The sequence below is a fragment of the Python bivittatus genome, unplaced genomic scaffold, assembly GCF_059951505.1.
Source record: "Python bivittatus isolate LINGU-HERP-01145 unplaced genomic scaffold, Pbiv_v1 ctg000220_np1212, whole genome shotgun sequence".
Lineage (NCBI taxonomy): Eukaryota > Metazoa > Chordata > Lepidosauria > Squamata > Pythonidae > Python > Python bivittatus.
The window spans coordinates 30020605-30046865 of record NW_028277048.1 but is presented as its reverse complement, the minus strand read 5'-3'; the positions used below and the strand labels follow the sequence as shown (position 1 = coordinate 30046865).

Sequence of the window (26261 nt, the reverse complement as noted above, 5' to 3'; positions counted from 1 at the left end):
TCCCTTTCCACTGTCTGGGGCATTTGATCTTAATACTTTGTCTAGCACATGAACTCACAATGATTTGACTTAGAAAATGTAGGCACACAATCCTCAAGTCAAGTGGCCTAATGTGAGTGCTGCAGAAGTCACTCAGTTTCTAATTTCATTTGAAGCCCTATTACTTAACAGTCCATCAAGCTACTGAAGTACACTCATGAAGCATTAAATGCTTCTCACCAATTGCTGAAGCATGTACAAGATCACGTTATCACCCATCCACATTTGGCTAAAAAAAAAAATTTGCAACTACCCCTGCAGGATTGATTTATTTACTTATAATTCACATTTCTATGTGTTAGCTTACCCTCTACAGAGGCCTTCTGTTTGCTTGACAACTCTGGGCAGCATACAGAATGAAAAACAAAGATATAAGACATCCAACAGAATAGAAACAGAAGTTGGAGCAAACATCCACTAAAAATCTGTAAACCCCTCCCAGAGGGAGCCCACATCCCACCTTAGGTTAAACCTGGTGTAAGAGCAGGTCTTCAAACATTTAAAGGAGACCAGGGTTAGGGCCATTTGAATCTCTGGAGGATCCTTTAGGTCAGCTTCACTGACTTGATGGCAGCTTTTGGTTTGATTCTTCATGAGTGATTATGGCAGAAATTTGCTGCTTCTATCAGTTGCCATTTATTGCAGCTAAGTATTATGCTTCATGAAGATACCTCAGTCCAGGTTCAGTGTGATACCCCTTACTACCCTATGCACAAGGAGGTGAATTGCACCCATTCACCTTTCATGTTAAAGGAATTGTGTAAGCCCTCTTTAAGTGTAAATTTCCTCTCCCTCCTTCACTAGAGTACAGTTTAATCTCCTTGCTTCTCTATGCTGATGGCCCTGCTATTCTCTCTTTAATTCAAGTTGGCCTTCATTGCAGCCTCCGGGCATTAACTGAATATTGTCATGCTGAGAGGCAGGATAAATAAGTCAAGTAGGCAAAGGTATTTAGGCATTTACTTTGAGTCCTCTCCTTGGATGTATCATATCCCTGAAGTTACAGTCCAGGCTCAAAGGGCCGCCCAAACAGTGATCAAATTTGCCAGCTGCAATGGGAATACTTCTGTTCCTGCTGCTTTCAGACCCTAATGCTTGGTGCTGAAGTTGTCTGCTTCCCTCTCACAGGCTTTTCAAAGAAAATCTCCAGGAATGTAGTAAATTTTTCTCAATCACTATTGCCATTAGGAGGTTTGGGGCCTGATCTTTAATAAATCAACAAAGTAAGCAAAGCTTGATTTTTGAGTGATAGGATATCAGCTTATCCCATTACAGGAGGATTTTGAATGGAGAAATGCCCACAAACTGGATGTGTTCAAACAGCATTGATCTGTTTTATTTTTGACTTGAAAGGGGCTCAGTTTGCTATTGCAGTGGGGTTTTTTTTAAAGTATGACCTAAACATTGACATGAATTTCTATCCATCCCACATAAAACAGTGATAGTTTAATAGGCTAGGTATAATTGGAAAATTATTTGGAAGAAGTGCTTTACGTCTTGTGCAAGAGCACTGCTTCATTCAAGTAGTGTGACCTTCTCTCAGGCTTCTGGAATAGCTTGTTTTAAAATATTTTTTAAAAGCAATGATCTTACGTGTTTTTTTCTTAAAGTAGGTAACTACATTAACTCGCCCAAAACATCTTTTTTGAGTTTATTGGGTTTCTAAATTACTAAATTACTAAAAAGGTTAGTAATTGTTCTTGTTCTGGCTGGCATTCCAGAATGCCTTAAAGACCTGGCTGTTTTCCCAGGCCCTGGGTTAGGGTAGTTGTGGACCCTGTTGGATTGCGTGTGGGTGTGGTTAGCTGGATTCATCACTGGTTCTTCTTGTTTCTTCTTTTCTTCTAATTATTCTGTTTTTATTTTTTTAGTTTTAATGTACACCACTCAGAATCAGTTGGAGTTGGGTGGTGTCTAAATTGAATAAATTACATTAAATTACATTACATTAAATGTTTATGCTGAAGCTGTAATAAATTTGAAGGAACTTTAGAACATATGGTCTGGAATTGTCCTCTGGTAGTTCCTTTTGGTGCAGCAGGTCCTTGAGAAAAAGTTATGGTTTAAAGATATTAACGTGATGATGAATTATGTTCCAAACATTTGTGCTTTGGACTTTGTCTATTTCTGAAGCGCTTTGGCCATATTCTGTTTGGACAGTTGCAGAAAAGGTAATTGTGTATGCTTGGAAGGATGTGTGTGCACTAGACTCTAAAGGTTGGCTTAATGAAACCTGTCAACGCTCAGCCTTTGAACTGGCTCTTTATTGGCAGAGAGGCAAGATTGGATGATATGATTTCAAATGGTCTAGGTTTAATTTGTTGTTTATAGTGGTTTATACAATTGCTATATCACCATTTTCATAGCATTATATGAATATAGCATTTCATATAGCATTAGGGTTTTTATTCTTTTGTTTTTTCACTTTTTTCCTTCTCTTTCCATTTTGCATTATTTAGTGTTCTTTTTAAGTATATCACTACTTTAAGACATAGTTTGGAATGAAATGTTATACTTTTTGCTTTTAATTCTTATTGTTTGTATTTTTTATAAAGCTCAAGAAAAATTATATTTAAAAGATGGTTTCCTGCAGGTTGATGATGTGAAGAAAGGGGACAGGTACAAAGCCAGACTGTTTTGCTTCATGTGCTCTGCACATCCTAAATCAGGATAGTGGCAGCAGGGCAGAATGGAGGCTATGGAAGCAGGATAGGGATTGGCAGTGGAGACAGCAAGTTTTATATCAGTTAGTTGTCTGCCACCTCAGGGATGGTAAGGTTTGTGTTTGTGTTGAGCTGGACAGGCCCATCTTGACCTCGCTGCCATCCTCAGAGCTGTCTGCTTGACAGCCCTCGTCACTTCCCCTTTTTCTTGCCTGGGAGATCTGCAGCACCCAAATGCCAGCCCATTTTTTCCATGACAATTTGCAACCAAGGACATGGGATTAAGGATTTAGTTGACCCCATTAGAAGGGGAAGAAGTTTTGGGAAGTACTGTTAAATCCTTTTGTGCTGGGCATCAGCAACCTTTGCACAGAGCAATATTAATTCTGATTCCATCAGTAGGGACATGTGAAACCCCAGAGTAACAGATGTAAAAAAGCTGGATTTAGTAAGTGGGAGTGAGATCCCTTTTTGCATCCAGTCTATCTTTAGAATGGTATATACTGTCCACGGACCATTTTAAGCTCTCAGACAGGGTGATGCAGGAGTTATCTTATGTAAAATGCCCTCATTTTATGAGGCTTTAAATGATTTCTACGCTTCCGCTTACAAGGGGGAATTTTTACACAATGTATACCCTGTGTGGTGTTTTTACTTATATTGACCACCTTTTTGCATTCACTTTATTATCGTGTGGAATCAGCATTATTAAAAGTGAGGCAGACTGATATCTATCTATCTATCTATCTATCTATCTATCTATCTATCTATCTATCTATCTATCTACCTACCTACCTACCTACCTACCTATCTACCCACCCACCCACCCACCTACCTACCTACCTACCTACCTACCTACCTACCTCCTTTTGACAGAAACACTTGCTACATGAATGGTTATAGTTTTGTAAGTTTGTATTTGCACCTTTCTCACCACCCACATATATGTGCTTCCATTTATGTTTCTAGATGATGTATGCAGTATCTATATCCACTTGATATTAATAGTATATTATATATAGAGTATACTTGCCTGTATTTAACTACTTTTTGCTTATTTATAAATAAGGGTTTTGTATTCATACTTCTAAGTATGTTGCATGGATACATGTGGATAAACACTGATTTGGGTTTTATGCCCCTGTCTTTGTATATTGTATTTTCATGAATGTTTAGTTGGCACTAAGCAACAATTGTATTTTATTTATTTAAAGATTTGTATGGCTGCCCAACTTGCAAAAATGTGACTTGGGGCAGCGTACAACCATAAAACAAATCACAATGTCCAACAGAAAACCCCCAACAACAAATCACACAATTGGGGCATAACCTCATATACTTGAACTGCCAGGATGAATCCACCTAACATCCTGGCCTCAACACCTGAGGGAACATCCAAGTCTTCAAAGCCTTCCTGAGGGCTAACAGGGTCAGGGCCAGTCAAATCTCTTGTTCTCATTGTGAGAATGAATAGACTATGGCTATATATTGTTGCATATGCTGCGTGTTAATATTTAGGAATCTGGATGTATTTGCAGTCCTTTGGCTATGTTTTAAAAATAATGGGTAGAGAGTGTGCTTTTAAAAAATATTTAGGTATAGGCACACCATTTAAGGCTTTACTGTTAAAAATGCTTATTAGAGGATATATTCCACTGAAGACTGAGTAACCTTACAGAGGCTTGCAGTGTGAAAGAAAGAATGTTAGTTTAGATTCTTTAAATGTGAAGGACAGAGGCAACCTTTCAGGCAATACTTCCCTCTTCTCCCAAATCCTCTCCACTCCAAACCAGACTGACAGCCAGATCACCTGCCTGGTTACCTGTCAGGTATCTGTCTCTTGGCTCTGGAAATGCAGCACTGTATTTTATGACAACACACAAACAGGGAGCTGGAAGGAAAGCTCCCCATCTGGGCCAGTGTGCCGTCTGTATTGAAATGAGAGGCTGAGGTGGAAGCACGCTAAGCCAAGCATCCTTATCTAATTGCTTTAAGAGGGCAAGGGGTGCATTGGCTCTCCTTACTCAGATGACAAGAAGATGGGCAGGAGTTGAGCATAAAGAGATGCTGGGACCGGATTCTTCAGGGCATCAAGATGTGGAGTTCATTCTGAGCAAGGCAGAGCCCCACCAAGCTGGGGCTGCCTGCCCTTCGCAAATGTTGACGTCTCATCATCCTCTCCCTCCTAATCCGGCCCCAAGCAGAAAAAGGCAAATTTGACAGTTTAAAGCCAGATCTTTTACTGAATCGATCAGAGTTGGAAGAGAAATCCTCCTCCCTCTCTCAACAATTGATCTTATCAAACTAGTAGGGCAGGAAATCTTTAATGGGTGTAAATTATCTATCTATCTATCTATCTATCTATCTATCTATCTATCTATCTATCTATCTATCTATCTATCTATCTATCTATCTATCCATCCACAGCATTTGGGTGGGATTCTGCATGTTTGTGTTTTTCAAAATGACCAGCTGGGATGGGGCAGCAATCAACCTAGCAGTACACGTGACCTGGTCTCCAAGGCTGAAGCGGGTGGAGAAATGGATCTGAGAAATGCCAAAGATTAGCATCGTGACCCTTTAGAAAAGCTTTCCGTGGTCCGCTGCAAACCAAGAACCAGGCTTGGTATTGCAGTGCTCAGTTCCCCTCCTCTCTCTTAGCGAAAGCCTGATTTGAAGAGCTTTCATAGACTGTCTGCGCTTGGCTGGGTTCCATCCTTGGCTGCTTCCACCGGATCCCCTATGGGACAGCGCAGCTTGAAGCCAACCAAGGATTTGTGCTTTGTGCTGGACTCTTCTTGCTTCTTGTCCCCCTGGGACTTCTTGTCTGGGAAGAGACAGGCAGGAATTGGAGCAGAGGAGCTAAGCCTCAACACTAGGTGATAGTGGGAGGGATGGTGGGCTGGAGAGGTGAGAACACAGGAAGACTCCAGATCACTATAGATGCTGTTCTTGTTTCTTATAATCCCCTAGTCCTTTTCTTATGGATACTGTTTTCTTTGGGTTTCTGATTAAATTTTTCTTCCCTCAACAGCAGTCCTGATGAAAACCACATAGGCTAAAAGAACAAAGAGTTTTGTGTCACTTTAAAAATGAAGATTTTGTGGTGTGGGCTTTTGACACAATAGACTTCATTTTGTCAGTTATGTTAAGCAGTTAACTAAATGGCTAGGTCAGGAGGAAATTGTGCCTTGTTTAAAAAAAAGGGGCATGATTTTACAGCCGAAGTAAATCCTGGAGAGAAGTCCATTTAAGAGTTCCCAGAATGTCTAATAGTGCTACTACCCCATATAAATTACAGTACTGAAGTACCTTCTGGGTTAAGCCCAGCAGGTAGCAAGCACCCAGTGGATCTTGGCTTATGTTGAAAACAGCTAAGCAGGGGCAGATCTGGTTACTACTTGGAAGGGGAAACACCAAGATATCCCAGGGCCATAAGCTAGAAAGTAAAAATGAATGAATGAATGAATGAATGAATGAATGAATGAATGAATGAATGAATGAATGTAAAAAATAGGGCAGATTGCTTCCATACTGCTGCCAAAAAACTGCATGAACCTATTATCCATGGAGTCACCAGTTACTGTTTCTGACTCAAGGAAGACTTGACTTTTTGCCTTCTGAGTGCTTTCTATATGTAGCAGGGGTTGTATTCTGTCTAAACATTGCTGGACTACAACTCACAGTATCTCTAGCTAGTGTGACTAATGTGAAGGATGATGGGAACTGTAGTCCTACAACATCAGGAAGACAGCAGGTTTCCCATCTCTCATGTGGGCAATTGGTCTGATGTTCCAATAGCTACTACCTGATGTTCTCTTAAGTTGTTTTTAGTTCTAAATGACAGCTGGCTTGTGAGGATGAGCTTCAGTCCTTTCTATGATGCAGCAAGACAGTATGTGGAACTACGATGTCTTTTTTTGTTACAAAAATTCTATACTGTAGTACTAAATGGTTAAGGATGGGCAGCTTGACTGGAGTTGCAGTTAATAGCTAGAACAACAACCAATTGTTATGAGAAATAAATCTCACTTTGTTCTATGGGGTTTACTCGCTAACAAATGTCTATAAAATTCCAGCCTTTCAAAGGTAGCATTGATAGTTTCATGCTGAATTGTGGGCATGGTTTATGGGCAACCGCTGGGTGATGATTTTTTTCTTTAAACATATGAGTTTGATCATCCTTGAATGTGTTGTTTCTTATATACCAGAAGCTTGTATACTGAGAACTTTACAACAAAAAGAATAGCACTGATCTTGGCATTCCCTTACACAGCCCTAGTCTTTCAAATTGCATTCAAATTTTGTCCTTGATTCTTTGCATTAACAGAAGGCAGAATTCAGGGTTATCACACAATGTTTGGCAATATCACAATATTAAAAGGGTGAAATCAGATAGTTATCCAAGGGGTCAGCTGTGGCCCCCTATATCTCCCAAGAATTCTTTTGCCCAGCAGCAACCATTCTGAACTAGAAGGTTATAAGAGACCACCTTGGGGAACTGAAGGTATCCCCTGGTTGCAGTTAGGTGCCTGTGTTCTAATATATTGCCTTCTGCAATACCTGAACCAACATGTATAAGTTATGAATGTTGTTGACTTGGATATTACATTTATTGCATGGAACTGGAGAAAAAACATTCCCTTTCTCCCTGCCCCCTCCCACAAAAATAAAATCTATGAAATCCTTAAAAATGAATTAAAATTACATAGATGATAGTTTTATTAAGAAATATTCACTGTGATATCTCGTTAGCAATCCTAAGCACCTTTTTGGATGGAAATGCAGATACAGTACAAACCCAGTGAAAAGTCAGTTTCTGAAGCAAACCTAATTCCCATTCTGAGAGGTGGTATGTCTCCAAACCAGGAATGGCCCAAGAGGCTCTGCAGCTCCCAACTCCTGGATCTGACTCAGAGGCCAGTAGTTTCCAGTTGCTGTTCTAGAAAGTGAACATCCATTGGCTATCCTTGGGATTAAATTATTATAACCATTCCATATTATTATAAAAGCTGCCTCTGGTTTCAGAGTCAGGTAGGATGGTGGTGATTGTACTGCTTCATGTCATTCCAGCTGTTCTTTCATGTCTCATTTTAATCTTTGGCCTATTCTTTCCTTACAGACACAATGGACAGAATTCAGATGGCCTGCTTTGTTCTCCTCTCCTTAAACTTCACATCCCTAATGAGGAAGTTTTCAATGCATGAAAAGGCCAGGCCTGGATATGTCCTGGAGCTCTCAAATCCAGATGTCCTATAAACAGATGATGACCGCTACCATCTGAGTCAATCACAGGAGGAGTACCTGCTAATCAGTGATGCTGATTCAGAGCCACGCTGCATCAACATCTCTTAAGAGGACACAACGGCAACAAGAGGCAGCACTTTTTCATTAAAATTCATCAGCCTGTTAATATTTAACACTCTTCCCTAATCTGTCTTGACTCTATTCCCACAAAGGAGCCTGTCAACTATCTTTCTCCACCATCCTCTAACCTGCTAGTTTTTGGTTAACTTCTGTATCTGGGAATAGGATACGTAATTCTTTTTTTTCCCCTCAGTCTAATCAGTTAAACTCTGTTCCTTTCCCAGATGAAAGGCTAAACTCCAGAAGTCCTGGGTCTTCAGTGGTTTGCCTTAAACACTTCTCCGTTTTTTAGTGACCTCATTGTCTCTCTGCATTCTCATCACTTTTCTAACAGAGATATGACACTGATGATTCTTGCCAGCAAAGTGGAATTGGGATTTTGAAGGATGTTCACAAGTAGTCTAGTTTTGGTTCCTAGTCCTGTTGCTCAAAGTGTACATGTTGAGAGGAGGACTTCCAGAGGAAGAGGTTTTCTCACCTGTCACTGTTAGGCCACTGAGTATAACTGTCTGGTCACGTGGTGGAACAAACAAATGTTGCAAAAAAAAAATCCTGGTCTTAAAAGGACAGGGTAGTATTTGGGTGAAAGCGGCGGACCCAGCACAGTGAAGGCCCTTGATTAAGAGTAATTACAGTATATCCTGTGCTAAACAAGAAAAAGACCTGGAGTTTGCTCCAAGCAGAGTTGGTCCTGCCATTAGGCAAAGTGATGTAGCTGCTTCAGGTAGCAAACACTGAGATGTTACATATGAACCAAGTTGGATGCCTCACAAGACCTTTCCTCTGCCCCCACAAACCATCAGAACAAAGGTTTATTTTATTGCTCTTTTTAATTTTTACCTATATAACCCACTTTTCTCTTAAAACTCAAGATGATGCACACGGTATACTCCACTTATTTCATCCTCATAACAAGCATCTTGTGAGATAGAGTGGGATGACAGTTATTGGACACGGTCACAGTGGGCTCAATGGTTGGGTGGGGACTTGAATCTAGGTCTCCCATGAATACCATAATCACTACACCGCCCTGTTGCTAATGCTGAAATAAGATTCACCTGCCACTCTAGTTGCCAGAGGGGAGGCAACTATTTGTCCACAGCACAAAATATCAAATGCTAGCCCTGGTTCCAAAAAAAGCTCAATTCCCCATTTTCCCAGTACATAAGAAGAAAGTGGGGGTTATTCAGAAAATAATTCAGATCAAGATGCAGTTGAACAAAACTGATTCTTCTTTTGGGATTGAGTTGTATCCAGAGAACCAGCTCAATATGTTGCTCAACCAGCAACAATTGCAGCCAATACCAAATCAAAATCTGCACCTTTGAGCAGGAGGAAGACCAATTTCTGTTTACTATATATCTGCTGCTCTTTGACAAACTAAAAACCAGTTTACAGTCTGATGCTTCAGAGCACATCAGTAATTCCTAACCTTTGGGGTAACAGTGTGGATAGCTGTTTTTTTTTTTAATGAAATATTGAAGTCTCCCAATACATTTCCAGGTTGATGCAAAATTCTCCCAATTTGCATAGGTTGAGAAGCAGGTGGCTGAGTCAACAACATAGAAGGAGATTGGGTTGATTAATTATGAATTAGGACAAATTGGCGGCCCGCTACTCAGTAATCTATGTAAATAAGGATGATAATACTGTGAGTGCCTGTGCAAACAGAAGCTTGCTAAGGAGCAATGGGCAAGCCCAGCTCCCTGCAGTGGTGGGTCGGGAAGGCTTTGTGGTGCTATTAATTTTTATGGGGTGACAGAATGAAATTTACATGGACAATGAGATGCCTATCTCAGGGGCTGCCTTGTTAAAACTGATGCTAGATGCATCCATTGGTCAAAGGAAGGAAATGAAGAATGAACAGCAGAAAGTAGAAGATAGATACATCAAATATTAGGAAGACTGTTCCCCCCACATCTGCCTATATGTCCACCCAAGTGTAAGCTCTACTCAGCTGCATCTTGCTTTTTAGAGTACTTATCTCTTTTTGTACATGCCCAGTGCTGTGGGAGGAAAAGTAAGGGTATCTTAATTCAAATATCCTATTTCAGTCATTTATTCTCTGTAACTTTATAAAAGTTGTAGCTAATAGGATCACAGTGAATGGTATTGTAGAAAAGGTAACTGGAGTGGCAGCTTTAAAAGTCCATTTATCTACAGATGAGGAACCTATCAGCAGCAGATGTTTTCTAAATGAGACCTGCATTTCATTAAAATGCATGCATGCACACAAAAACAAGATTTTTTCCCACCCCAGTCACAAAAAAGAAAGAAGGAGCCATCATAATGCATAAAAGAAAGTAAACAATGGAGATACTGTATGACCTAGGTGGTATGTATTTTGGTATAGGAAAATTCCCATAGTTACACAATTATGTTCCTACATTTGTAGAGAGCCAGCCTACTTTAAAAAGTCCTCATTATGCACACAAGACAATGTCCAGTAAGACCTAAGATAGCATCGTGGCTAAAGTGCTGCTCTGGAATTGGAAAGCCCCAAACTCATCTACCCATTCAACTGTGGAGTTCACTGGATGACTTGCGCCCTTCATTCCCTATTTAAGCCTAACCAGCTTGACCAGATTGCTGTTGTGAAGATAAAATGAGACAGCCCCTCCTTGTATACTGACGAGCTCAAAAACGAAATGAATAAGATAATAAACTCGCTAATCCACATGGATTTGCAAGAGTTGCTGTTATTTTTGTTGCAAGAGATTAAAGAGCTGTACCTCTGGAAACTTAAATTGTACTGGAATCACATGATGTCTCAAACATTTAAGTTGTCTCCAACTCCCACCATATTCTTCCTTTGGGATTTGCATCTCTGGATGCTGTGAAAGAAGAAATCTTGCACAAAGAGTTTAGCCAGCCAAGCAGCTTTCATTATGATGTAGCTACTGCCACCTGGTGTCTTAATGCTGTTCTTAGGACAGCAGGAGTTTTATTGGATTGAACTGGAATAAAGCAAAATACAGGTTGCTTCAGTTGTGATGCTTTCCCTCTCCTGTTTTATTCCATTACAGCAGACGATTATCAGGCTCCAGAATAACAAGTGGTGTCCTGGATTTGAATGAACTGAATGCTCCACCAAGTAACCCACAGGATTTACATAAAACTAAAGTGGCTGGGGCTTAGCTCTGGAATGTTATCTCAGTTCTGGATGGAATTTATGGAGCTTTAGTAGGAAATAAGAGCACTTCTGGATCAAATTGAAGGTTCTGCTTCGACATCCGGTCTCTGCCTTTATAGCTAAGTAGCATTAGGTTGAGAGTAGCCTGACAGAGACTGCATATATCTCAGAGCAGCCTGGGTCAGATCTTGAGGGTTAAGAAAGGGAATAGGGAATCTTTTAGCCTGAAGGTCTTGTTTCTTCAATTTCTGAATGGGGTGAAGAAATGTGCCAATGGTGGCAAGGCTAGAGTTGGCAACACAGACATGCACATGCTACACATAATGCATACATGCACAGTCTTCTGAGCAGGGCAGCAGCTTCCAACGAAACAGTTTTGTTTACCTTTCTCATTGCTCCTTACCTCGGCTGAGTCCTGGTAAGCCAAACAGGAAGGATTTACAGGCTGGATCCAACCTGTGAGCCCATCCCTGCTATCTCAAAGAGCTTATTTGGGGACACACCAAATCTGGCCTACATCCAAGATCCCAAAGGTGCATGTAGCCATATGTCACTTCCTGCAACTGTTCTGCTTACAGGTTGGGTGCTTTAATTCTCCTGCTCATATCCTACCATTCCTTTGGTAAATGTGGCATCTGAATAATTTCTTAAGACTAGATGACTTGTCCAACCAAAGCCTGGAGTGAGTTCTGATCAGGGCTCCAGCCTTGCATGTACAAGTCTTGTGGCTTGCATAAACAAAACTGAACTGCTGTTAGAACTTGCTCCTGCTGTCTCTGACAGCAGTCAGGATTTTCTTCAGTTGTTGCTGAAGACTAAATACTGATCCCAAATAATGTAAATGTGGAACAAGAAATGAGAATGGTTGTCTAAAAAATGAAACCCAAATTTCAGAAATTATATAAAACTAAGCAAACTCATCTTTTCCATCTTTTTTTTTTCTAAAAAATAAAATTTGAATTTGTTCTATTTATTTGCAGGAAAAAGTTATTGTTTTCTAGCGTTGCAAGGTTCTGTCACTATTTTATTTCCTATACAGATTAACATTTAATTATTAATAGTAAATGGCATATTTATTTTTTGCTCAATGAAATCCTTAGTTTTATTCATGGGTGGTGGGAGTTGTTACACAAGTTAATCTTATTTCAGGGGGTCAAGTTACCTCAAAGTTTGAAAACATCTGATTTAGACAACCTCTGTGCCAAGAAGTTATATATGGGCAGGAATTAAGTAGCCATCCATGAGTTCTGCGGTTGTATCATCTGACACCCCCTGCCCCCCCCCAGTTATTCTGTATTAGGGATTAGGATGAGGAAAAAAAGGTTGAAAAAAGTTATTTAAATACTTGTCCCTTACTCCCCATGTTAATTTCCACTGTTAAGTACTTTGCTTGTTTTCTTTTTTGTACTGTTCTTAATTAATGTATTCATCAATACACTGTAGATTTCACCATCCGTTGTAAATCTTTCAGCTAAAGATTTATTCATGTTATTAGGAGGTTTAAGGATCTAGCCTAAATTCTTTGTACTATCAATCTCTGGAGTTTTGTGGTCAAACAAGGCAACTCCGCAATGATGGGTTTAGGCAGATATTGTTGATCAACCCAATTAACTGTCATGAGGTGAGTGATCACATTTACGCCTCTGGGGACTTCCAGTTCACTTGAAACAATAGCCACTGTATCTATCAGTCAGCAAACAGAGGAGCCCACCTTGGCCAAAGAAAAATCTCCAAAACCATATTAGGGGAGTCCCCTTTATTAGGTTAACTCAAGTCTGCAGAACAGTATGTAAGTTTTTGAGTTCATAAGAACTCTTCATCAGGTAAACCAGAAAGGGGAACTTATGACCCAGGGGAGATATGTGATCCCCCATCTCTACTTTAGCTCGTAGAGCAACCTCAGATTGTACTGCCAAAATTAAGCCACAAAAATCACCTATTTTTACTGGTACAATGTTTCACTTGGGAGGATAATACACTTTGCTCTTTGAACCTCCCCAATCCTGCCAAAAAACACAAGGGTTGAACATTTTGTTTCCCCCACTAAGCTTTGCAGAAGCTAAATTTTCTTTTAGGGAAATAAATGAGCAGCCTCGAGCTGCAAAAAATTTGCTCACTATTGACATAAACCTAACAAAACAAGAAAAGAGAAAAAAAAGGATTACATTCAAGTCCCAAGTCTGCATTAGAGTCTAATGTCAGACTGAATATGACAGTGGGTTGCAGATTTTCAAGTAAGGCTCTATCAAATTCTGAGATAGTTTCAGGTTGAATCCAGGACACTTCCTGGGGCTGCTGGAATGAAAAGAAAATTAAAAAATAGTCCATCATTTCTGAAAATACGAACTCCAGCTATTCAACCAAGAAGAGGTTCTTCTTTGGAATAGCATCCTTAACTCTCTGCCACAAGAACTAAAGGATATACATTGGTACAGTTCAAATACTGTATATGTTGAAGGCTTTCTTTATTCAGCTTAGCTTTTAAAGGTTGGAAATGCTCCTATTGCTCAATTATAGCTAACAGCTATAATTACATTATTTTGTTTTTGTTATTATTGTATTTATACTATTTAATGTGTTTTTACATTTGTACACCAACTGGAGATGTATTGCATGACAGGCAATATATATTTTAATTACTATTTTTAATATATTTGTTAGATTAACATCACACCTTTCCTTCAAGATCCGCTTACATGGGATTCTTCATTTTATCCCCATAAGAGCAACCCTGTCAGAGAAGAGTGACTGGCCCAAAATCATTCAATCAGCATCCATGGCTGGGGGTCAGCTTGAATCTAGATTTCCCCTAGTCCCAGATTAATACCTTAACTGCTACATCACATTGAATAAATAAATAATAAACAAACATAATATATCTCCTTATTAATTTGATTGGTATAAATGCACTCTGAAAAGTGTGGGTAGATGATAATTTTGTCCAGGCTTCAGTGCTTAATTCTCTACCATGTTCTGGTGAAGATTCTCTGCACAGCCATCTCTCTGTTATTTGCAACACAGTGTGTGCCACACTGCCCTTTGACCACTCCTCCGCCTTTCCTGACATATGTCCTGTGTGTGCAATCCTCTGTGTACCTCCTCCCCCTAAAGGGAGACAAAGTCCAAGTTTGTTAGCCTTGTGAGATCAAAGGCCTTCTGAGGCATTAGAACTGATTGCATTTTGCTGATGTTCCCTCTGACAATGAGCCGAAAGGTACGTGATTATGATTCTGGAAAGTGGTTTACAGAGATCTGCCTTAGATCAAATCAAACGTTTGGATCCTCTAATTCAGAACCATTTATTCTTACTGAAGAACCTTCAGGGTTCCTGGCAGGAATCTTTCCTAGTCCTCCCTAAAGATGGAAGAGCTGGGAACTTTTGCTTGAAAAGCATATACTCTGCCATTGAGATATGATTGCTTGGCTGGATTCAATCTATGAAAGTTTTGGGAAACTATGGAATCAATGCTCTGATTAGAAAATGATTTATCTTATAAATGGTAAGCTGTAGGAAAGCACCAATGGATCCCTGTTACTTGCCAGGAAAATCTAACTGGCACTAGGACCTCCTACACAGTATCATAATGCAGACATCCGGATCCAGAAAAGGAAAGGGCAGGCAGTCACTACCAGGGAGGGTGTGATTTGACAGCAGCCAGGAACCATGACCTAATCTGACCTACTGTCCAGCCTTGTACTGCAGATACTGCTATATTTTACTGTTTCTCTCTCTCCTCAGAACTGCTATTTGGCTTGCAAAAGGGTGCACTACAGAAAACAGTATTGTCTGCGGTGAAGAGATGTCTGGTGGATGATATGGCCAAGCATCTTGTGGTGGCTGTTGCTCTCTGGGCTGTGGGGGGCCCTGCTGGCCTTCACCATCTCTATCTGGGCCGAGATAACCATGCCTTACTCTGGATGCTGACTTTGGGTGGATTTGGAATAGGGTGGCTTTGGGAGCTGTGGCTGCTACCTGGTTGGGTAGCACAGGCAAATGGTACCCCAAACTTGCCCAATGGTCAACACCCACCTTTGAACCCTGTGCGCTTTCTTGGCCAAGCTTTAGTAGGCATCTACTTTGGGATAGTGGCTTTCATTGGTCTCTCTACTCTGCCAGGTTTTTACTTTCTGGCTCTCCCTCTGGCTGTGGGCCTTGGAGTTCATTTGGTGTCTGAAGTGGGTGACCAAGCCTCCAATCTTCAAGCAATCTTAATGGCTACCTTCATAACTGCACCAATCTTCTATGGCCATCCTCTGGGGATCTTGCCCATTACTCTCACCGCTAGTGTGACAGCCCAGAAGTACCGACGATATAAAGCCAACAATAGCACCAAGAAGCAGCTTAGCCTCCGACTTTACCGACTAGGTCTGGCCTATCTGGCTTTCTCAGCTCCACTGGCATACTGTGCCTTCAGCAACACAGCAGCCACTGCCAACTACATAGCCAGCATAATTGGAGCAGCCCTGGATTATGTCAGCGTGTTTCCATCATTGAATGGAATATTGGAATCAGCGCTGCTTTTCCCCTACCATGCCTGGAAGATGTTGGGCTTCAGTGGTGGCTATTTCCAGGAATGGGAGAACATTTTTAAATTTGTACAGTCCTTCCAGAACGAAAGACGTCAGATGGCATATCAGGTACAGTGGACTTTATTATTTCTTAGCTCAGCACACTTTGTGGGAAGTGTACTTTAGGAAAGAGTAAGTAGAGCAATGTTTTTTTATTTTTTATTTATTTGGATTTCTCTCCCGCCCATCTCCCCTACAATAGGGGACTCTGGGCGGGTTACAAAGACATTAAAACTATAAATATATATAAAATACATACCATATATACAATTAAAACAATACTAGAAACAAAAAAATCCAAGATGGAAAATCAGGGTGGGGACAGCTGGCCACTATGGGGCTAGCCATCTCCCTGCTTGAGATGTTCCCTCCCCACCCCAGGCCAAGTGGCAGAACCAGGTCTTCAAGGTCCTTCAGAAGGTCAGGAGTGAGGGGGCCAATCGCACCTCCGGGGGCAGAATGTTCCAAAGAGCGGGGGCTACCGCAGAGAAGGCCCGCCTTCTGGACCCCGCTAGACGGAGTTTTTACTGAGGGGGTCTGAAGCATGCCCTGTGTGACCGGGTGGGACGGGTTGAAGTCAAGGGGAGAGGCGGTCCCTTAGGTAACCTGGTCCCATGCCATGTAGGGCTTTAAAGGTAATAACCAACACCTTGAATTGGACCCGGAAGCAAACTGGTACCCAATGCAGCTCGCGGAGCAATGGTGTTACATGGGCCCTTCTTGGGGCTCCAAAAATAGCCCATGCAGCCGCATTCTGGACCAGCTGTAGCTTCCAGATACTCTTCAAGGGTAGCCCCATGTAGAGCGCATTGCAGTAGTCTATCTGCAATTTAAGTCTATTTACTTAAAGTCTGTGGTTAACTGCGTTGGGAGGAGAAAAAACCTTTCAGATTCATGGGCTCTTTTGCCTCAAAGATAAGATATTATATAATCAAATACGGGCCTGAGAATCTCTGCATGTCATGACACTAAATCTTTCCTTACATTCTGGACTAGCCCAGAATCATCTGCAGGAAGGATAAAAAAAGTCAAGATAATGGTCACTACCACTTGATTGAAGCCCTGTCCCTTTTTTATATGCATCACAGTATATATAAACTTTGACTACATGTTTGTGACCACCCTCTTGATTGTTTTACCCTCTCCCACAGTCATCCCCAACTCGGTCTTGTCATATTTTTTGTGTGTGTTGGTGTGTACCTTCAAGTTAGTTTTTGATTTCTGGTGACTTTCTGAACTAGTCCCTGCAGTTTTCTTGGCAAGGTTTTTCAGAAGTTGTTTGCCCTTGCCTTCTTCGTTCTAGGGCTGAGAGAGAGTGACTGGCCCAAGGTCACCCAGCTGGCTTTGTGCCTAAGGTGGGACTAAAACTCACAGTCCCCAGTTTCTATCCCAATGCCTTAACCACTACATCAAACTGGCTCTTGTCAACAGACAGATTGAAATAGCCACTTTAAGCCTTGGGTATCATCAAAGGACTGCAAACTGTAGATGGTAAAATGGCATTAAACAAGAATAAAAAGCAAGCTCATATAATAATGCAGTGTACAAGATAAAAAAACAACAAAATGTAAGACATATTAAATCTAATTACACAAAAAGGGAAAAAGAAATATATTTGTGAAAAATTGTTATTCAATTCATTAATAAAATCTTCTACCTTAACAGTACTTAAACACAGACAGGCAATTAAATGAGTACATCAAAAGACCCTAGCCAATAATTTTGCACTCCTACATTCATTTACTAATTTTAGATGCTACATGTGAAAAGAATACGATTATTTGAAACCAGAGCTATTTGGTCATAAGCAAAAGAGTACAAAGGGCAAAGAAGTAAACAATGTGTTAAGCTGTCTGTCACGCATACCTGCTCCAGTACTCAGTATTTCTTTCCTTTTTAGTATTTTTCCCTAATGTTTTAGAACTAAAATTCCCAGAATTCTTAGTATAGCCCTCGGCTAAAATTCTTTAATTTTGGACTTAACACAAGAACAACATGTTGATTTCAGTGGGATTTTCTGAGAAGATTTTCTGAAAGATTTCAGCAGAATATGCCATCCTTAAAGGCTGGAAACTGGATAAAATATGTCATCTCACTGGCTGAAAGCTATACCTGAAATATATGACCAGAGATAATAATAAGGGTCTTCAGTCTTGATGACTTTGGATGTAGAAAGAAGGAAAGGACAACTGCACTTTGCAGAATTGCAAGAAAGAAAAAGTACCTTTATGCTTAGCTTTCCAAAACTCTGCAAAGTTATGTGCTCTACTATTAGTTCAAAGTCTACAAAATCACCCTTCATTGGATTTTTGGCTTTTATAGATTTTCCAGTAAGTTATAACAGCAAGTACAAGAAAATTATTCTTTGTTCTTTCCACATCCACTTCATCACTGACATATGACTAGTTATGAAGCTCACTAAAATATTCAACTCACAGCTCTGATAGGATGTTGATACTCCTCTCTCCTCTCTTTCTAGATCTTAGGTGTCCCTGATGATGCCACTCCAGAAGAAATCACCAAAAGCTACCGGGAGCTGGTGAAGCTTTGGCATCCTGATCATAATCGGCATCAAGTAGCAGAAGCTGAAAGACGTTTTATTGAAGTGCAGGCTGCCTATGAGCTCCTCATGCAGACAAAGAAACCAAAATCTGCATGATTGTATTTTAGATGTCACAGAAATTCTGTTACCATCAAGCAGCTGGGGATCAAACCATTATTATTAAAGTAATGGTTCTCAAAATACATGGACCATGTTATAAGTGTGCTACTTTCTATGTATTTTAAATTTATTAGGTGAAGATTACAAGCACAACTGTTTTATCATCTTTCACTAAATGGTGGTGGTAGTTTCAGGACTCATGGTTTTTGGGACATTGGGGGGAGGGACTTCTTATTGGACTGCTTATTCTCTAGGCTTGTTTTTTTATGAGGAGATATTCACATTCCCTTTTCAGGTTGCCCATCTCCTGATACAAAAAGGGAATCAGTGCCATCAACCTTTGCTGGTTTCTGCTCCTGAAATATCTGTACTGTATTGAAAAAAATAGGTATTTTACAGTATTTATCAAATAAATCCTACTTTGTTAACAATGGGGAGATGAACCTAATCCTTTCAAACTTCAGGAAAAAAATAGGAATTACATGTTCTGACTAATGTTCTTTGTATTTTATTGCTGGTTTTATATTTTTGATTAACCTTAATTATAGTGATTGGTTATGACATTGTTTTAACTGTAGTTTTAAGCCATCCTGAAAACTTTTACAAGGAAAAAGATGGACATCCATTTCTTAAATTAAAAAAAATCAAGCAAGGGGTTAAACCAAGGTTACAGTTTAGTATCCAACCTCATGCTGTGCATACTTAGAAGTCCTATTGAATCCAGTATGTAACTACAATAATTACATCTTGGGTTTCCTTAAACTTGTTATATTCTCTCTAAACTGCTTGCTTCATTAATATTTTTTCCCATATCTCTTTTAAGAATTTTAATTGCCCCAATATTGTCTTTGATAGAGCAACAGCATTAAATCCTGTAAGGGTTTCTCTTTTCTCACAATAACATTTAATTATCCTCAACATGAGTAAACAGCAAACTATCATATGTTTTATTATGGCATAGCATTTGAAAAAGTACTTTCCCTCTACACTGCAATTTGTCTTGGTAACTTTTCTTGAGTGCTTGGATGATGATAGTTGGTAAAACACATATCTATAATGTATTTGTTATATTTTATTTATTATTTTATTAGCTATATTTTACTGGAAACATAGTATGGATTATTGCTTTGAAATGCCTACAAGCCCATCTAGGCCCAGCAGGTGACACTATTGAGCTACTAAAAAAACAAAGAATGAATGAATGAGATTTGATTAAAAAAAAAAATCAGGAAAAGAAAAATTATATTAAACAGAAAACTAGGGGCAAAACCAGGTGCCAGAAATGAATTCGTATTTTTTATAGCAATGTGCTCTCATTTAAGGGACATTCAGATTTTCAGTCCCGATCTAGTAGCTTGAGAGAAAATTACATTATATTTTAGAAGTAGCAGAACACCTTAAATACTGTGACTGGGAAGACGGTCTCAGGACAAATCCAGAAGTTATCTTGAGGTCTGAAGGCAAGTGGTGCTTTGCCTCAAAGATAAAGGGTTTGGGGAGACTTTAAATCAGACAAATTCAGTGTGAAGTTCATCATAGTACCATCGTGGAATCAAGCATTGTCCTAGGGGAGATTTGAAAATGTGCCATTACCCAACCATGGTACAAATCTGAGATTGATTTCATGCTACACTAACGGGATTTGGTTTTGTCTAAGTGAAAGATGGTTTTGAGCAATGTGTACATTCAGCCAACCATGGCCTAGTCATATGTGTGAACCCAGCACACTTGTACGTTTATTAAAAAGGATTAGCAAGAATTTTAAAGGGCCTACATTCAGACGAAACACTGAACCATACAACGTGGCTAGCGTAGGGTGCACCCATGAATTGATGTGCTGGATGAATTCAGAAATAGGGATAGAGAAACCGTAGGTAAGCTATCCATAGTTCGGTAGGTCATGCCATCCATGATGACGACTAGACTCCGCAGGGGCAGATGTTCTGAATCCCTCATATAAAACAGGGCAGACGAACAGCACAATGAATAACAAGGGTTTATACACACGGCACATCCGAAACTTAAAAAGTACAAGCGGCATGCAGGAATTGGGGCGGCCGCATCCTCCGCCTCCAGCAGGGCACTGGAGCCACTCAGAGAATCTAAGCAACTGCCGTCAAAGGCGCTTCCCTTGGCCGACCGTTGCCGGAAAGAACGCAGCTGTGCACACCTGGTTTCAGGATTCGCGGAACGAAAGGAAAGAACGGTGGCGATTAAAGAGGGCCGTTATTGGATAGCCAGAGCGCCTCGCGCCCCTCTGTATGCCTGGATTGGGTCTCCTTCCACGGCTTTGGCAATTGGTCTAGCGCCGTAACGATTCGGCCGAAACAACCTCTTTCGCGGTAGCTGATTGGGCTTTTCTAACGCCAAAGCCGATTGGGCAACGGGTGAAGTGCTTCGGTGGCTAGAGCGATTCTGTTGTCCTCGAGCCGAACTCAATTTTGGATCTCGGGGGGAGGGAAAGGGTGGGAGCGAACTCGCTTCTCCGTTGCTCCTATTGGCCGGCGCTCTGCCGAAGGGAATGACCTTTTTCATTGGCTGGAGGAAAGAGGACGCCTGTGTCCGGTTGGTTGTGGGGCTCGCGTAGCCTTCGACGATTTTATTCTCTCCGTCTCTCCCTTACGGGTGGGCGGGGCTCATTTTCCCCGGCGCTTGGTGGCGGCGGCCTGAGGTAAGGTGGGGAATTGTAGCGGCCGCGGTGATGGGGTTCTCCGCCGAGGAGGGTAGGGCTGGGGCGCGTGGGAAGAGGGCGAACAGCGGGGACTGGGCGGCGTTGCGGGGATCAAAGGCATGTGGGGAAGGAGCCTCGGAGGAAAGAGTCTGGAAGCGGTGATGGGGAGGAAGAAAAGGAGTCGCGGCACAGGCAAGGCAACCGAGTGAATGGCCTGTATTAGGAGAGTAAGGGGTGGGCTCAGAAGCAGGCCATTGAGGGGCGGCAGGCTGGAATGGGCTGGAGAGCGCCGAGCCGATGTGGCGGTGGAAGGAGGGGTTTAATATGTGGCAGGCAGGGCTGAAGCTCAGCCCAGAGCCCTGGCGTCTCCTTAACTCCACAGGATCAGAACAATATCTGACAAAGAATAAAAAGAAAGTACCAACAGAGGCGAATATGTGTAGCTCAGGGTTGAACTGTGGAGTCCTTGGGGTTCTCTGAGCAAGAAAAGAAACAAGCTCAGAGAACCCCAAGGACTCCATAAAAAGAAAGGTTGCACGCGGAAAAGTAGCTGCGTTGGCTGTGCGAAGAAGAGACCCAAATCCTTATTGATAAGGACATCCCTTTCTCAGGACAATCCACAAAGAACAATTTACAAAACAGGCTGCAGGGCAGGCTGTTCGGCTTAGGAGAACCGTTCATCAGGCAACTTGGTAAACACCTACAGAAAGACAGGAAAGTGTCCCTGAACTAGTCCAGAGGGACTCTCCCCACATCAGGATTTGTTTTCCATACCGGATAAGAGTGTTCCCACATGCCCTAAACCTTTAATTCCACTTTCACTCCCTTTCCCCATGAAACACTGGTAAAAGGAGATGATGGAAGGAGGAAGAAGACAAAATAACAATAGGGATTATGAAAACTCATGGGAGGAAGTTTAGAAAAAGTGAGGGTGTTCTGTCCTAGCAGTACTGTAGACCATTGCTTGCTGCTGTAGGATTTGCACCTGAACTGCAGCAATTTGGTATTTGAAAAACATGTTTTCAAAGGGAAACAGCAGTAACTAAAGAGTGCAAAAGTGAAGTATGCTACTCCTGAAGTAAATTACAGTGCTGATATTCTGGAAAGATAAGGTAGCAGTGTACCAGTGTACCTAATTGTAATGGAAAGGTGAAGCAGAGAAGCTTGTAGGGAGCATAGCTTTAGACTGAATGGAATAACATAAGTTAAGCAGGAAAGAGAAATCAAGGCAAAGCAGGGTGGAAAAGAATTTCCTAAGAATGGAGGCTGAGTTCAGGAGAGAGAGAGTTTTCTTATTTAATTATATAGCTCCAGTCACACAGTACTAAGCTATACTATGGCTTGTGGCTTTAATGTGAAGTGTGAATCCATTCCAAGAAAGGAAATACATTTATTTGCCTGGTTACAAAGATGCATGTAAGTTGGGAAAAACAATTTTGGTCTTTAGGGCATTTGCTATTTGTTGTAATGTTTCTGTCTTATGATCTTAGAAAGTAATTGAAAGTTACAGACTGTGAATATGCAGAGCTCTTTGTGATCAACAAGACTAAAATAGCTTGGTAAGGGACTACTGTACTCAAAAGCCAATTAGCCAGATGTTGCTGTTTAACATAGATGTTGTTCAGCCTTGGAAGACAGTAAACTTTTTTTCTTTGTTCAGTAATGCAGAATGAAGAGAAAAACAGACTAGGCCTGTCTAAGGAGTGCTTGCCATCTTGGTTCAAGGTAGATTGGCCACCAAGAGCTTTGGATGTATTGATCTATTATGGATGGTACAGTGGCAGGTTTCTAAAATTATAGACTAATGATGTTATATAAATATAGAAAGCACAGTTGTGCAGATAAGGTGTGTGTTGTTCAGAGTTTTTTAAGGATAGGAAGGAAGACTGTAGTTAGTTTCTTTTAAATCTTTTTTAAGTATCGAAATTGGACATAGTGGCTAGATGTCTTGTGATTGTGAAAAAATGTCGCATAGTTTTGCATATTGCATAGAGCCTTCTCTGCTGTTGCCCCCGCCCTATGAAATATTCTTCCCCGAGAGTTGAGGCGGGCCCCCACCCTCCTGGTTTTCTGGAAAGAATTAAAGACCTGGCTCTGCCGGCTTGCGTGGGGCAAGAAGAGATATAACCAACCCTGGGGGTGGCTGGTGTCTTGAAGATGCTCCCTGAGCCTAATAATTTTTACTTCGCCATCAATATCTTGGAAGATATTTATTATTTGTAGGAATATTGTTAAATTGTATTTTAATTAATATTTATTCTTTTACTATAAATCGCCCAGAGTTGCTTCCAGTGAGATGGGCAGCGACAAATGTGAAATATAAATACATAAGAGTAAAAAATAGTTGGCTGCACTTGTATCTTACTCCTTATTTAAAGAGTTAGTTCAGAGTGACTTCTGTATAATGTCCTGACAGACTTGCACAATTTAGAAATGCTTTCAAATCAAACTTACTTCAGTAATAAATTTGTTGCATCTTCAATCTAGAATATGGGAGAGCATCATGAACACAATCTGTCTTGGCTTAATGTATGCCAAAGAATCTTCTACAATTAAATAAAATAGAGCTTGAAGAAACCATAGTTTATTCTGTTTTCCCTAACAACATTTCTATAAGGCTGTTTTATTTGGCATTGAAAGTCAATTTCCTTGATTGTTAATGGTAAAGAAATAATCATTTTCTTAGTTTTCTGTAGTGACGAAAGCAAACTTCTCTCTCTCTCTCTCTCTCTCTCTCTCTCTCTCTCTCTCTCTCCCTCTCTCTCCCTCTCTCTCCCTCCCTCTCTCTCTCTCTCTCTCTCTCTCTCTCTCCAGAAACGATGTTTTACTGCATCTAATAACAATAACAGGACATTTATGCTTTGGACATTCTTTGGCAACTCAGGACCATATATTATTGCCAGTACTTCATTTCACAGTACATTCAAAACTGCTTTTAAATATTCTCTACATTGCTGAATTGCTCCCAAATCTTGAATTTCTATGCAACACTTCTATGCAATATATTATAGATCCTTCTAGAACTGTGCAGCTCTCTTGAAAGAGGAACTTCAGAAGCATGATATTTCTGAATTGTTAAAGCAGCTGCATCTTTTTCCAGGCGTATGTGGTTGCTCTGGAAACTGTTTGTGCTCTCTGCATGGATATATATATGCCCAGAGGCTTCATTTCATGTTCCCACTTGTTCTAGAACAGTCTTTTGAAGGACTTGCACAACTCTATTAACCATGTGTGAACCTTCATATACTGCTTATGGCTTTTTGAGATAAGCAGAACCTGAAGCTGTTCTAATTCTAATGCCTTCATTTGTTGTGAAGTTTATTTGGTTATAGACTTACATTTATTCATTCTATTTAATTTCTTTACAATTTAAGAACCTCCTTTTCCAAATTTTGAGCAGTTTATTTTGTAACTGTCATGTCCATAGCCTGTATTTATAAAGTATAGTATTTATACTTTATAAAGTGTAGTATCAGATATTGCAGTCTGTGAATAGGCATGTAGTTTTTTTTAAGCTACAATCTTGTGCAGTTCTTCTGGAATAAGTAGCATTGAGTTCAGTGAGGTTGACTTTTGAATAGGATTGCACTTCAAGGGAAGATGTTACTAATCACAGATGGGCTTAACAGATTGACACAGCACTGGCGAGGAGTGAGGGTTGTTGCCTGCAATTGTGCAGAGTTTCAGAAGCACTTCTGCTTTCTGAGTGGCACTGAAACTGAGTGCAGCATTCAAATAATTGTGTGCTCTCTGTTTACTCTTGGGATCATTTGGTGACTCTAAAATATGAAGTTCACTTTGAATCTCTTTCAAGAAGAGGTAGGGGAAAAATGAATTTTAAAAAATGCAATTTAATCCACCCAAAGCACTGCTTATTCTTGTGGCTGCCATTATTAATTGTACTTGAGGAACACATGTTTATAGATGTGATTTCATCAACATGGTAGTTCTTCAATAGGGTAGTTAAATGAATGCTTCATATTCTTATGAAATCATCACTTTTTACCAAGTCTTGTAATAAACAAGTACTTTGCTTGTTATAATTTCAACTAAATATATATTTCCTGTTTGAATATTTTGAGATCCTTTTATTGTCAAAGAGCTTGCAAAAAGCCAACAATGAATGTAGGTTAGTTGTAAGAGCTTTTTCATAGGACACTATCCAAAGGGATTAGCTTGTTCTGCTCTATGATAGGCAGAAAGTCAGACATAAACAAATAGTGTATACTTGCTAAATGTATTCTAACTGCCATGTAATAACATTCTGAAAGAACCCATGGCCAGACTGATTACAAAATTATTGTCTGCACTTAAGTTCCATTATGATTCTCTTTCCCCAGTCTGTGCCAGTTAGGTTTTCTTAGTATCTTTGTCACTACCCATTTTCATGGAGGATATACATCATAATCATTATTTTCTTACATCTGTGTCCAGGCCTCAGTTACAGTGGCTATGAGTGCACCATTGGGAGACTTGAAAGAACAGGTTAGGGATAGCTTGTCATGAGAAAATCTATGTGGTCGCTAGGAGTTGAAAACAATTTGATGGCACATAATCAAAATCAATGTCTAGGCAGTTGCCAGGAGTCAAAAACTGACTCGAGGGCACACTTTTTTTTTTTAAAGCCTTAATACATTTTCTTCCTTTCTCTGCTTGCTCCATCTTAGTAGCCTCCTGTTGGACAAGAGTCTGTCCCTTTCTAGCTTGTGAAACATCATAAAGTATTAATATTGTATAAGTACTAATGCAGCTGATGGCTGACTACAGATGTTATAAAGCCAGTTGTTTCTTCTAAGTGCTGATATGTAACTCTATTTATAAGAAACAGTTTGTTACAGTTCTGAAAATGTAATAGTATTGCAGTGTGTCACGCAGCCCTTAAGCATGGTTAGTTTTCTATTAGTATGGCTGGCTTCTGGCGGAATAGAGTATTGCCTTTTAGAAAAATAGCTGCATGAAACAGACCTTGCTTTTATGTAATGCTTCGAGAGTTGCTAGTTGGTTTTGGGACAGTTATTCATGATCAAGGATCAACATGCTTATTCTCACAGCAATTATTTTGTCTTGGGGGAAACAACCATGACAACAGCCCTTTGTATGGCTGGAATAACTGATCCAGCCACTGTATTTTTAAAACATAATTCCATGTTAAAAGCT

The 26261-nt window shown here is 40.4% G+C and overlaps 2 protein-coding genes and 1 long non-coding RNA gene across 3 annotated transcripts in view; all 3 read left to right on the top strand.

The window, feature by feature from the left end:
* Positions 1–12465, top strand: part of LOC112540416 (uncharacterized) — a 39491-nt gene extending 27026 nt beyond the window's left edge. Inside the window, exon 6 of the long non-coding RNA XR_003084499.2 lies at positions 7825–12465. This is a non-coding gene — a long non-coding RNA (uncharacterized LOC112540416). The remainder of the gene's footprint in view (positions 1–7824) is intronic.
* A 1849-nt stretch (positions 12466–14314) lies between these two features.
* DNAJC22 (DnaJ heat shock protein family (Hsp40) member C22) lies at positions 14315–19490 on the top strand. The gene is made up of 3 exons (XM_007426227.4): positions 14315–14416; positions 14942–15840; positions 18251–19490. The coding sequence occupies exons 2-3, from the start codon at positions 15019–15021 to the stop codon at positions 18428–18430; spliced, it is 1002 nt and encodes a 333-aa protein (XP_007426289.1). The 5' UTR covers positions 14315–14416; positions 14942–15018; the 3' UTR covers positions 18431–19490.
* A 1481-nt stretch (positions 19491–20971) lies between these two features.
* The window catches only part of SPATS2 (spermatogenesis associated serine rich 2), a 45737-nt gene continuing 40447 nt past the window's right edge, over positions 20972–26261 (top strand). Inside the window, exon 1 of the mRNA XM_007426224.3 lies at positions 20972–21104. The gene's annotated coding sequence lies outside the window, so the exon portion shown is untranslated. The remainder of the gene's footprint in view (positions 21105–26261) is intronic.